Consider the following 12,197-nt stretch of genomic DNA (forward strand, 5'->3'; position numbering starts at 1 on the left):
AATCCAGCTTATGTCATTGGGCTAGTATTAATGTGCTGATGTCATTTAGCTTGAATAAATTTCAGTACCCTGATTCAGCTATTGGAAATATATTCCTGGAGTGAACCAAAAGTACCTATACCATGCAAGAAATACTTATTATTGAGTTGAAATGAAGAGATTTCCTGAGGAAATATTTTAATACAGAGTAACTATATAATGCACTGACAAATAAAAAATTATATTTGAAATTCAAAAGGGTATTCTAATGAGATTATTGTCTCATAAATCCATTTCTTCTAGTTCTTTTTTCCTCTCCATATTTCTCTTTTGCAGGACTTCCAGTTTCAGTTTTACATCATCGATTTCTACTTGATTTATGGTTGTTTCAATCCCACAGGCTTTTTCTTCGTCCCGAATGAATTCTAGGCAACGAATTTTTTCCTCTAGAAATGCAGGCTGTTCTGCTTCTAACTGGAGCTTCAATTTATCTAGTTTTTCTTTTTTAAGATCCTCACAATACTTATCTGTGAGTTTCCTCAAAGAATCTTTTCTTGTTACCCAATGAACATCTAAGGGCATTGGCTTATACTTCAAGTTTAAATTATCAAGTACCCACTCAAATCTCTTATAATCCCATCTGCGTAAATATTTCAGATATTTTTTTCTTCTATCTATTAATTCTTTCAAATGAACCTTTAGTCTGGTGTTACGAGGAAATCTTTCCATAGTTTCTTGCCATGCTCGAATTACACCTGTCCACTTAGCAATAGTCACTTCATGAGAACCATTATCATTCTTATGTCTCCTTACTCTGTCCGCAGTTGATTTTATAACATGTGCAACTGTTGATCGCCTTGGTGCAAACTCATATGTGAATAGTTTCTTTACCAATTCATTAGCTGTTTCCAATTCATGACAATGTTTGAATTCATCCCTTATCTGAGTTTTATCTATTTGAGGCAAGCCTTCGAGATCACCCGATTTTTCAGGAACAAAACATGGTATTTTGGCAGGCCGAACCCATTTAATTTTCAAATTACTCTTGAAAGCATAATTTCTTATCTGGGAATTTGAAACAGGATTGTTTTGGGAGAGTAACCTAAGGAACTTAAAACCCTGATTCATGTTGGTGATTCTTTTTGCCTTTTTCAAAGGGTTGAAGTTGAAAATATAATTACTCTATGTTATCGCAACCTCAAAAACATAGACTTATAGACTCTATGTCTATGCTCAAAAAAAGCATGTTTCTCTGTGTTTCAATTTGTGTTCTGTGGTTTCTTTCACAGAACTTCAAAATCTGTTTCTTCTTAAAAAGTTCATTGTTCTGTGGTTGAAGCGTTTTGGATCATTGAACTAAAGAGAGTTCAATGTTTTGGATGAAGATCATAGAGAGAGATTGTTTCTGATGAAGATCATAGAAAAAAAAGATACATGTATTCTGTGAGACTGCTGGAGTAGCATAGAAAAAATTAACTGTAATCTGTGGATGGGATGAAGAGATACCTTGTTTTGATTTTACGTTCAGTAAATATAAAAATATAAAAGGGCTATTGTTTTAGCTTTATGCAATGAATAATGAAGAATTTAAAGAGCGTCTCAGTGCAATGTATTGATAGTGATATCGCACTTCTACTTCCTAATGGTGTTTACGAAATAAAACAAATGGAACCCAAATCTTCCAAGTTGAAAAGAATATCATTTTTTTGCCTAGTGTTAGCCGTTTTCGGAATATTAGGTTTCGGATATTATTGTCCTGACAAAGTAAGTGACCCTTCTTTCATTTTCTTTTGATCTTTATTTAGAAGTTTATATAGAAAACATCCTTTGTTTGATCATCTCATGTTAACAGAAGAGAAACATTTTATCCTCAGCTAAATTAACATAAGTACTTAATTCTTAGGTATGTGCTCTAAGTTCAAGAGAGTTACCCATATCAGTAGTAGAAGACAACATTGGAAAACCCTTAGCACATATTTATAGTACCAAAGTAGGTCTAAGCTATGAAGATATGCTCAATGATGATTTCACTTTTGATATGGATTCCCATGATGTTATGGTGTTTCTACATATGCAAAAGACAGGTGCGTTTATACTTGGCACTTATCCCAGTATTCTCATTTAATTGAAAAATTTTTAGGTGGAACTTCCTTCGGAAAGCATTTGGTTCATGATTTAGATTTGCAAAGGCCATGTACTTGTCCTCTCACAAGGAAAAGGTGTTACTGTTTCAGACCACATTCAAACCAAAGCTGGCTTTTTAGTAGATATACCACTGGTTGGAAATGTGGCTTGCATGCAGACTGGACAGAATTAACAAACTGTGTTGATGGAAAGTTAGACGAAATTGAAGGAACACAAATAAAAAGGAGATATTTCTACATAACTTTACTTAGGGAACCAATATCAAGATATCTTTCTGAATTCAGACATGTTCAACGTGGGGCAACATGGAAAGGTATAAGTGTATAACCTTGATCTAGTTGAACAATGATTCTATTCTTTTTTAATAGGCTCTCTTCATACCTGTAATGGAAGACCTGCAATGGATGATGAGATACCACCTTGCTACGTTGGTGAAACTTGGGAAGGAGTTGAAATAAATGATTTTATCGATTGTGAGTCCAATCTGGCCATAAACAGGCAAACAAGAATGCTTGCTGATTTATCCTTAGTAGGTTGTTATGACAAAAATTATATGTCTAAGGGTGATCGAGATCGCATAATGCTTGCTAGCGCTAAACGTAATCTAAGATCAATGGCTTTTTTTGGGCTCACAGAATATCAAAAAATTTCTCAGTATATTTTTGAAGAAACTTTTAACCTTAGATTCGCAATACCATTTGAACAGAATAATTCCACTGTTTCAAGCTCAACAATACCATCTCTAACACCCACTCAAGCAACAAAAATAGCAACATTGAATAACTTGGATATAGAATTATACAAATATGCAAAGAGACTTTTGATGGAAAGGTTTCAGAAAGTTAAATCAAGGGATGCAGATTTTGAAACTAGGTTCCAACATTTAGGAGAGCTGAGTGGGAAAAACGGGGAGAGTGAATTTGATTGGGATAACCTTCCCGACAATGATTATGTGAAAAAATTGGATTGAAAATCCTGTCCATATATGTGATACTGCACTTTTCACCTTCCTTGAGGAAGTCACATTTTCGCACCAACCAAGTGCGGATTTTTGTATTATACACCCTTGGGTATAATATTATATTAATATTGTATCACTTAGGACAATCTTCTTTTTCAGTGATATAGGATTTCACAGTAAAAAACAACTTATTGTTGGGTAATTCGAGTTACAGATAAAATTTTGAACCACAAAAACTTATTTTAGGCCTCAAATATTATCTTTTACGGTTTTGAAATAAAAGATTTTGCTATAAAAGTTAATGATAACTATTATAAAAGCTTTCAAGGAACTGATACCAACAGTATGAATGATCCAACAATAACATAATCTGTCACAAAATTTATTGGTTCACACCAGAAATTGCTGCACCAGATAGAATTTCTGAACAAAAATTAATATTATGAGCTTTTTCATTATGAATTGTAAGTTATTCCTTGATCTCAATATCAGAATCACAAAAACTTGATTTTCATGGTATGAAATAATTATAAAAAATCAAACACTTCCATTAATTCTTAAATTCTCTTTGTTTTCAACATTACTCCTTGAAGCAATGATATGATTTGGATCGTATTATTGAATTATAAAAATTTTATGGCAGATATACATTCAGAAATTCCCATTTTTATTCATCAAATAAATTTAGGAAAGACGGGAAGCATGTAAGATCAAAAAATAACAATGGGTTCGTGAAATATCCAGAAATTTCATTTATTTTGAATGTTTTTTTATCTATACTCTGGTTATTTATTGCATGTTAGCTTTAATTCCATGATATGAAGATAGACTTGATTAATATTTTTATTATTTGTATATATATAGAGTTAACTAGGTTTCATAGGTCACTAAAACAATTTCCTTTCTTTGTTTGTGCCATTTTTATTATGCATGTAATTCTTTTTGGTTTGATATATTGAAGTAAGCATCATGAGTTCGTTTTTTCAGTAGTACTCAGTTATTTTAATTGAAGAAAAGGGAGTATGTGGATGTGATCAAGGTTGTGTAACTTTCATTTTTGTTAGTTGATGATTTTTTTAATCAAATATGTGTATGAATACACATAGTTTTCAGCAATAATATTTTGTTACGTCTCTTGTTCTATAATGGTACGAAGACATTTATATAATAAATATTCTCTTATTTAACAAACCAAAGACTAATATTGTATACTTTAAAACCATAATCTGTTATATCATTTAAATGATCTACGGTTATTCTTGATTATTCTGTGTATCTGCATCAACTAATGTAATTCCATCTCCAGTAATAGAATTACTTTTTGTTCTTTTTATCAAGTAGGTTTAGAAATTTTGAAGGTTGATATTCTTTATTTGTACGTAATACTTAGCTTCTTCTTTACCATTTTGGGGTTATTTTTCGAATTTGATAAAACTGCAAGCGTTGAATGTAATGGCACAAGCTAAACACCACACATAATATCAACCTTAAAAATTAGAAAGCCTACTTTGACGAATTTTTTTGAACACTCTAGGAAAGATTTCCAATTAATTTTTCATATTCAAAATGTTTTATCAGTGTACGAAATTTATTTTTTTTATTAAGAAAAATTATGTTTACCTAATATTATGAATAATTATATTCACAGGGTCCCAGAATATTCATAAATTGTTAGTCCAGAGGAATTAATTATTCTTCTGGCACATTGAATATATTGGTATTTTCTTCCCTTTGTAGTTGAGAAATGATACCTTGAAGTTGAACATATCCTTTTATAAATTTTTACATTAAAATTATAAGTTTCAATGTTTAATACCTAAATATAGGTGCATGTATACCTACAGAAAATATAGTTTTTATCAGTATTTTATGTTATGTTTATTTAGAAAACAACAGACAGTGTAGTGTGAGAATTTTTAGTCTTCAGCAAATTAGGAACTTGACAGGGTTTTTCTTTCATATAACAAATAAATATGAAGATAACAGTTTCTGAGTGAAGAAGCTCATTAATTTTCATAGATATTCAATAATTTTTCTCCTTGGACAATTTCTTTCCGCTATTTTGGCCAATTCTCTTAGGTGGAGTATAAAAACACAGAAGCATTTTCATAATTTGATTTGAAAATTATAAGTTGAATATAATATCAGTCAGAACTTTACATCTTATCTGGCACAAAACTATAATACACACTTATACTGAATAATTTTTGTAGCAGATGTTTGATGAGGTGATTTGTTTATACTACTTTATGAATGAAAAAATACAGCTGCGTTTAAGTGAAATATTTTGGACTTATTTCAAGCTTGCTCTTAAAGTGACGGAATGAAGATATATCACTATAATGAAAACATAAATAAAAAAGTTCTTAAGAGCAAATAAAAAATATATAATTAATGAGCAGTTCTGTTCATCACCAAGTGATGGTTTTTGAGCAATAAAAATGCTTCAACCTGAATACTACGACAGGAGTCTAAAAATATAATATTCATTTTTCTTATCTTCATATTACAACAATTCAATTTAGTGTACGATTCATAATTACAGAGAAGTTATAAACATCAATAAATTGCAATACAATCATTAGGTCATATATCTATACAATCAGTAATTCTTATTTTGAAATACTGTGCACTGTTCATTATAAATAATTAATATTCTTTAAGTTAGTCACAAGGGTATTAAATATTGAATAAATTATGGTGCAATATAATCATGCAAATATATACTCTTCAAAGTAAAGATTGCTCCAGCATTATTTTGTCAAACCCTGAAGGAGGTGCATGAATGAAGTTATCTAATATTATATCTACAATGGCTCCATCATCAACTGAAAAAACTCTCATGATAAAAATATACAACCAGAATAAAAATAAATAATCGTTTAATTACCATATATAGCAGGATAGACTGTTCCTTTAACGTTAGTAATACTTTGGTCCAATTCTTTACCATTAACATAAAATTTGAGCTGAATATGATCATAAGAAACACCAATTAGGTCACCTTCTTGTAAATTTAATTCTTTTGTTGCATTCCCAGTATTGATTTTAAATAATTCTTTTTTATTATGTCTTATTATATGATCACTACATAAGGCCCATGAATGCTCATCCATACCTCCTGAAATTAAAAATTGCGGATATACTCGAAAATGGCTTACTTTTGAATGTTTCACCTTGTGTCAGACTTAAATCGGTCTGTCTGGTCGCCAAACCTATGGACCAAGAGCCACCTTGTTGAATTTTGGCTTCAAAATAAGACTTAGATTGGACTAAGGGTGCATTTCCTAAAGCTGCACCTGCACCACAAACCCGTTGTCCCCCTTTTACTATCACTACCTCATAGCCTGAAAAAAGAAGGAAAAATAGTTTTGATATAGAATGCCTATTCTGAATTAAACTACCCATGAAGTTTGTATCCAATCGTATTGGATTTTCTTGATGCATATTTGGTACATTTTCAGTATATTTAAAGCCATCTAAGCAACCTCTTAAACAACAAAACACTGAAACATTTGTCATGTTTTTCAACATTTAAATAATAATGAGTTAACCTTAAAAAAACTTGTCCAAGATATTGATTCATAGATTCGAATTCTTTTTCCAGACTTGTTCATCGCATTACCATGGGTGTGTTCATAAACTTACTCCGAGAGTAGAGTATGAGTATGGCCATGCTCAGAGAGCATACTCTGAGGAACTAAAAGTACGTTTGTGAACGCTTCGGGTAATCAGAGCTTACTCAGAGCTTGCTCTGAGTAAGTTTGTGAACGCAACCCATGGTTACCCAAATAAGGAAACAGGAAAGAAATATCCATAGATAAATAAAAAAAATTATTACTCTATGGAAACATCGCACTTTTTCAAATTAAAATATTAATTAAAGTCCGTTTCTTTTGAATTTTACTGATATCGGTTAGTTTCAGCATTTTCAGGTTTTGAATTCTTTCTCTGAGCTGGAGGTGCAAACCAAAGATATTACAATCAATATCTTTGGTGCAAACCTTAGATGATCATATTTTCTCGGAAAAAATTAAAACAGAAGCTTATCAAGTTTATTGAAATTAAGAATCCCAATTAGGTTCAATAATAAAATCTCTTTCTCTAGGTTTCAATGGAGGTGGCTCATAGCTCCATGGTGGATAAGGTATATTGAGAACTGAAATTCTGAAGTTTTAGGCATGGAATAATATACATATATTCTTACCATGATCAGTGGGGAGAAGTTGTAAAAGATGCATCCAATAAAATAATTGAGTCAAGAACCAAGTAGAAAAGATTAATTCCCTGTATTTATGGAACTTTCTTCTTTGTGGCCATATAAAGATGATACCACCTCTTTTTCTTGTTGGCCTCACAGATTCAGAGATGGAAAGATTTGAATGTGTATTGACTGTTTCAAATTTTTTTTGACTATTTTCAATTCGAGAAATCATGATGAGAGATTATCTTTTTCATTGATAGATTATTCCTTTGCTTTTTTCTTCTAATTGGAAATCGTTAAATATTCATCATTTCAAGCTTCAATCAGAACTGACAGTGAAATCATTAACTTGGTTTCTATAGTTCTCTAAAATATTTTTCCTTATTAGAACTTGAGTATATATTTTTTGAAAAACTCTTATTTATATGCAAAGGAAATAAACCATCAACTGCCTTCTAAATTGATGACCAACAGAATGGTTGATTACATTGAAATATGTGTAGATGATAATTGCCACTTCCATATGCATTATTCTCTCAATTCTTTTTCCACACATCTTGAAATGACTCTTCAGCACTATAGCAAAATTACAACTAGGGATGGCACACTTGTATGTCTAGACACCTGTTCCAATTTGGCCAAAAATACTCACTATGCTGTTTCCAGGACTTTTCATAAATAAACCTTCAAAGATAAATTATAATACAATTACATCAAATTATTCTTTATTATCCTCATTCTGTTTTCATTTTCTTTGAATTCCAAAGTTTTTTCTTCACTGATAAAAGGGACATTAGCACAGGTATCATAATGGGAAGAAACAGGGGAATATAAACAGCATACCTGTAAAAAGATGAATAAATGTAGTTGATTGATGTAAGAATATTCATCATTTGTACCAAGAATACTTACTTTTGATCATCAGGAAAATAAAGTAAGGCAAGTAGTGATGGATCCCCAAAGGCTTTTTCTGAATGATTGAAAGCAATTTTAGCAAACTTCAAAGCTTGATCAATTTCTTCAGCCTTCAAATAAAGCTCAGCATTTTCTACACTCTCCAAAGAAATTTCAATTTTTTCTGCAACTTCGTCACTAATAACAATGCTATTTATTTCAGATAACAGCTGGGCTAAGGACTTCAGAGTTCTTTTTGAAGATTCAATCATATTGCTAGCTTTCCTTTTGTATAATCTTCTTAAATCCTCATAATTTCTAGAATCCTTGATGTCAAACATCATTTTCAATTGAGTCATGAAAGTTGATACAATGTTATCAAGCTTTGGCTGGAATTTCCCATTTCTACACTCTTCTATACTAGGATTCACAATATAGATTCCACCCCAACTGGGACTTAGCATAGCATTTGAAGAAGATTTAATGTTTTCTTTCCTGGGTAAAAATTTCAAAACTGAATTAAAAAGAATACAAAAAAATTGTACTTAGATATTGTAGGATTTGATGGGCTATTTCAATTATTTTTCCAATAAATCCCACAAATTCTCCAGCATCAATTGTTCCATATTAACAACAAATCTAGATATTATAGCACTTGAATCTTTGATATACTTAATCAATAGAGAAATAGATTATTTGATTTAATTTTTTCAAACCCAAAATTTTCATTTTGACAGGTGATAACCAAGTTGCTAGTATTTTAATAGATTTTGTGCTCTAATAAATAACACCAAAACTATGGCTGTATTTCTTATCTGAATCCATTTTCATTATTTGATATCTGATCAATGAAACTCACCCAATTTTCTTATAAATATGCAGTGGACTGGATGAACAGGGAGGAATGTAAAGAACCAAATTCAAGCAAGGCCTAGGAGAAATGTGAGACCATAAATTTTTTTCCAATGGTGTAATTATGTGAGGCAACTGTTTCTCACTAATGAGGTACCCATTTTCAACCTTCTTAGGTGCTACACCTAGATCTATCAAATAGAGCCACTGTGATTTAACAGTGAATTGTGCAACAGATGATATATTCTTCAAAAACGGTTCCAGTGCTTCACCAACTTGCCTGGTATCTAATGCTAATTCTAAATTCTGAGGTTCTGGGTTAACAACAGTGATGAGTATATCATATTCTAGACTGAGCGGTATTCCAAGTTGTTTGCCCAATTTACTTTCTAGCTCTAAATTTGACATTTTTGTTAGAGGCAAATCTGCCCGATAAACTCGAGTTGTGTACCACCATACTGGCAGACCTATGATAACTAGAACTATAAAATACGACAAGATGCTGTATGTACGATATCTGCTGCTTTTTTCGTCTGGAAAGGCATGATTTAAAGGTAAACATTGATTTGCCGGCTTTTCGATTCATTACCTTCAATAGGAAATATTTCCTTTTTCCCTTTTTCTCCAGCATTTTCCACAGTCATATTGTTGAATGTTATTGATGTTTATATTGTTTATATTTATAAAATATGGTTAGATCACAGATATGACTAGCCATAAATACATAGAAAAGAGACAATTTTACTACTTACTTACTAATGCCAAAGAGTTCCTCTTTGCTAAAGCTACATTCACAATCAATTCACGGGCCGAAGTGCACTTCGGCAGATGGCGTTCTCCGTTACCATTCACAATGAAATCCAAGACAAAATTTCTTGCAAGTTGCAAACTATCACTTCGGCAAGGAATTTCGTGCCGGCTATAGATGATGCTGATGCTTATGCTTTGATCAGTTACATTTTTGATTCATTTGAGTATTTGGTACCAAGATTATTGCGAATGGTAAATTTCGTGCCGAAGTGCACTTCGGCCCGCGAATTGATTGTGAATACAGCTTAAGAATTAGGTCAAAAAGGACGTCTTGCATACTTTTCAGAACTATTCTAACAGCTCTAATTGAGTTTTCTCCATTTAGGAGAATATGTTATATACCATATGTTTAATATGTATAAATTGTTTCAACAATTAATTACAGCTATATATGATACTGTTAATGTTTTTATCAGAGCGGATCAATAGAAAGCCAAAGAAGTTCCTTTCTGGTGAAGGCAAGAGATAAATTTCAATCCAATAGATAATCGATTTTATGAAAAAATTACTGAATTTGAATTATTTCTAAATCTGTGGAATTCACCAATCATTATCAAAATTTATAGAAGACAATCTTTACGTTTTGACAATTCCGTTCAAAAGAAATATCTCAATTTTGTCGTGATGTTTGCAAATGCCTTTCAGAGCGGATTCATCTCAATCTTTTATAGCGTTGGTAGCGCACCCTTGTCCATCTGGAACAAAGAGGTAATTTTTTTTAATGAAGATCAACGGTTCGCTACGGTGTGCCCTGACAGAGAAAATAAGTTGATGCCAAAGACAACTCTCTACGCAATATATTTTATAGGTGAAAAATGGGCATATTCGGAGAGTTGTTGACGAGGAAGTCAAGTCTTTAGTGCTTGAAATAGCAGGAACCAACGTGGCCACAACATATATAACATGTCCTCAAAAACCTCGAGTTTCCCTAGCCATTAAATTGCCGTTTCTCGTGATGATAATAAAAAATATGAAGAAGTATTTCACGTTCGAAATACAAATTTTGGGTAAAGCAAAAATTCAGTTCTACCCTTTACAGTTCTTTTCCTCATAAATGGATAGCTTTCAGTACTATTCGCAGATTTATTTTTTCAACTTTATTTCTTATCTGCGTAATGATTTTTGTTATTGGAAATATGCTACTATTGGTTTTTTATTTCCAGACGATAAAGATATTCGTCGTCGATTTCGTGTATCGAATTTTCAGTCAACTACCAAGGTGAGACCATTTTGCACGACGATGCCTATCGGCTTGAGTGATGGTTGGAATCAAGTGCAGTTTAATCTAGCAGATTTCACCAAAAGGGCTTACGGTGAGCAATAAAACATCATGTACTGATTGCGCCATGAAGAATTTCGCAGCTCAGGTATGATATGGTACACATTATAATTCTAGGATCTACGTATTTAGAGACAGTCAGGGTACAAGTGCATGCGAATGTACGTATAAGGCGTATCTACTTCTCAGATACCCTTTACAGTGAGGACGAAATGCCGAATGAATTCAGACTTTTCCTACCGACGGCAGCTACCAAAGCTAAAGCAAGAGAGAAAGGTAAGATATGTAAAATAATGATTCTTTCGCGGAATCAGGCAAGTGAAATAGTCTATAGGATATAAGGAAAATATCAACTTCAACAATTAAACTTTTTATGGTTTCTACCACACTTCCAATACTTTCGAATTGATTTGGACCGGTCTTGGCATAGTAACGACAGTGTACTTCATCGGGACTTGCCTACGGTATGATCTTTTAGGCAAGGTGGAGAAGAAAGCACCTACAAAAGCAGCTGCAGTTGAAGAAGTTCCCTCCGGAGCACCACCTTCCCCAGTTGAAACCCCTGCTCCGCCAGATGAAGGACCCTTACCAACTGCCGAAGCTCACGAGGAACCGCAAGAGGCAACGAAAGCCGGAGAGGAGGCCGAAGAAGCGGCTAAAGAAGAAGAGGCGGCCCCTGAAGAAACTACAGCAGAAAAGGAAGAACCAGCTGATGGTATATAAGATAACCGTTTACATGAATTTTAGAAACATTCATGATTTTTTTTAAGCCGGGCAAGACGCTGAACCTACCGCAGAAGCTGAACCTGTTCCAGAAAATGAGGGATTGCCTGGAAGTGAAGTTCCTGCTGCCCAAGAAGTTCAACCAGAACAAGAAGAATCGGAGCCACCGCCGGAAAGTACTGAGCCAACAGCCGAAGAATCTCCTCCAGAAGAACAGCCTGCTGCGGAACCTCCGGCTGAAGAAGCCCCTATAGAAGGATAAATACTTTCTGAAATTTATTATGATAAAGACATTGTGTATCAATATATTTCGAAATAATCTTTGATGAGTTCTGAATCTCAATTGTGAA

General features: G+C 32.8%; 5 protein-coding genes across 6 annotated transcripts; 2 read left to right on the forward strand and 3 right to left on the reverse strand.

The window, feature by feature from the left end:
* Window positions 1–164: 164 nt before the first annotated feature.
* On the reverse strand, window positions 165–1,183 carry LOC123311262 (28S ribosomal protein S15, mitochondrial). Its single transcript, XM_044895118.1, has one exon. It carries the CDS (start codon window positions 1,105–1,107, stop codon window positions 262–264), a length of 846 nt encoding a protein of 281 aa, XP_044751053.1. The 5' UTR covers window positions 1,108–1,183; the 3' UTR covers window positions 165–261.
* Window positions 1,184–1,430: 247 nt separating this feature from the next.
* Window positions 1,431–4,950, forward strand: LOC123311039 (heparan-sulfate 6-O-sulfotransferase 2). Its single transcript, XM_044894795.1, has 4 exons — window positions 1,431–1,743; window positions 1,883–2,063; window positions 2,120–2,437; window positions 2,493–4,950. The coding sequence occupies exons 1-4, from the start codon at window positions 1,558–1,560 to the stop codon at window positions 3,092–3,094; spliced, it is 1,287 nt and encodes a 428-aa protein (XP_044750730.1). The 5' UTR covers window positions 1,431–1,557; the 3' UTR covers window positions 3,095–4,950.
* A 235-nt stretch (window positions 4,951–5,185) lies between these two features.
* Window positions 5,186–6,653, reverse strand: LOC123311041 (SPRY domain-containing protein 7). Its single transcript, XM_044894797.1, has 4 exons — window positions 6,490–6,653; window positions 6,262–6,432; window positions 5,976–6,206; window positions 5,186–5,913 (listed from the first exon to the last, which is right to left on the reverse strand). The coding sequence occupies exons 1-4, from the start codon at window positions 6,617–6,619 to the stop codon at window positions 5,816–5,818; spliced, it is 630 nt and encodes a 209-aa protein (XP_044750732.1). The 5' UTR covers window positions 6,620–6,653; the 3' UTR covers window positions 5,186–5,815.
* A 1,349-nt stretch (window positions 6,654–8,002) lies between these two features.
* Window positions 8,003–9,746, reverse strand: LOC123311040 (GPI transamidase component PIG-S). The gene is made up of 4 exons (XM_044894796.1): window positions 9,625–9,746; window positions 9,043–9,568; window positions 8,202–8,678; window positions 8,003–8,132 (listed from the first exon to the last, which is right to left on the reverse strand). Exons 1-4 carry the CDS (start codon window positions 9,677–9,679, stop codon window positions 8,024–8,026), a joined length of 1,167 nt encoding a protein of 388 aa, XP_044750731.1. The 5' UTR covers window positions 9,680–9,746; the 3' UTR covers window positions 8,003–8,023.
* A 647-nt stretch (window positions 9,747–10,393) lies between these two features.
* Window positions 10,394–12,168, forward strand: LOC123311525 (cilia- and flagella-associated protein 20-like). 2 transcript variants are annotated; one of them, XM_044895553.1, is made up of 6 exons: window positions 10,394–10,553; window positions 10,654–10,852; window positions 11,009–11,158; window positions 11,242–11,400; window positions 11,555–11,839; window positions 11,895–12,168. In XM_044895553.1, exons 1-6 carry the CDS (start codon window positions 10,470–10,472, stop codon window positions 12,107–12,109), a joined length of 1,092 nt encoding a protein of 363 aa, XP_044751488.1. In that variant the 5' UTR covers window positions 10,394–10,469; the 3' UTR covers window positions 12,110–12,168. The 2 variants fall into 2 exon arrangements, with proteins under 2 accessions (XP_044751488.1, XP_044751489.1); XM_044895554.1 differs by having other exon boundaries at window positions 11,603–11,839.
* The last annotated feature ends 29 nt before the right edge of the window (window positions 12,169–12,197 follow it).

Source organism: Coccinella septempunctata, chromosome 4 (genome assembly GCF_907165205.1).
Source record: "Coccinella septempunctata chromosome 4, icCocSept1.1, whole genome shotgun sequence".
NCBI classification, from domain to species: domain Eukaryota; kingdom Metazoa; phylum Arthropoda; class Insecta; order Coleoptera; family Coccinellidae; genus Coccinella; species Coccinella septempunctata.

Bases quoted from the DNA above. Each gene is read 5' to 3' on its own strand.
- LOC123311262 (XM_044895118.1), bottom strand. From the start codon at position 1,107: ATGAATCAGGGTTTTAAGTTCCTTAGGTTACTCTCCCAAAACAATCCT.
- LOC123311039 (XM_044894795.1), top strand. From the start codon at position 1,558: ATGAAGAATTTAAAGAGCGTCTCAGTGCAATGTATTGATAGTGATATC. The intron at 1,744-1,882 runs GTAAGTGACCCT...CTTAATTCTTAG, and splicing joins GATATTATTGTCCTGACAAA to GTATGTGCTCTAAGTTCAAG. The intron at 2,064-2,119 runs GTGCGTTTATAC...AAAAATTTTTAG, and splicing joins TCTACATATGCAAAAGACAG to GTGGAACTTCCTTCGGAAAG.
- LOC123311041 (XM_044894797.1), bottom strand. From the start codon at position 6,619: ATGTTGAAAAACATGACAAATGTTTCAGTGTTTTGTTGTTTAAGAGGT. The intron at 6,433-6,489 runs GTAGTTTAATTC...TTCTTTTTTCAG, and splicing joins ATTGGATACAAACTTCATGG to GCTATGAGGTAGTGATAGTA. The intron at 5,914-5,975 runs GTAATTAAACGA...GAGTTTTTTCAG, and splicing joins AGTCTATCCTGCTATATATG to TTGATGATGGAGCCATTGTA.
- LOC123311040 (XM_044894796.1), bottom strand. From the start codon at position 9,679: ATGACTGTGGAAAATGCTGGAGAAAAAGGGAAAAAGGAAATATTTCCT. The intron at 9,569-9,624 runs GTAATGAATCGA...ATGCCTTTCCAG, and splicing joins GGAAATATTTCCTATTGAAG to ACGAAAAAAGCAGCAGATAT. The intron at 8,133-8,201 runs GTAAGTATTCTT...ATCTTTTTACAG, and splicing joins TATTTTCCTGATGATCAAAA to GTATGCTGTTTATATTCCCC.
- LOC123311525 (XM_044895553.1), top strand. From the start codon at position 10,470: ATGTTTGCAAATGCCTTTCAGAGCGGATTCATCTCAATCTTTTATAGC. The intron at 10,554-10,653 runs GTAATTTTTTTT...TATATTTTATAG, and splicing joins TGTCCATCTGGAACAAAGAG to GTGAAAAATGGGCATATTCG. The intron at 11,840-11,894 runs GTATATAAGATA...ATTTTTTTTAAG, and splicing joins AAAGGAAGAACCAGCTGATG to CCGGGCAAGACGCTGAACCT.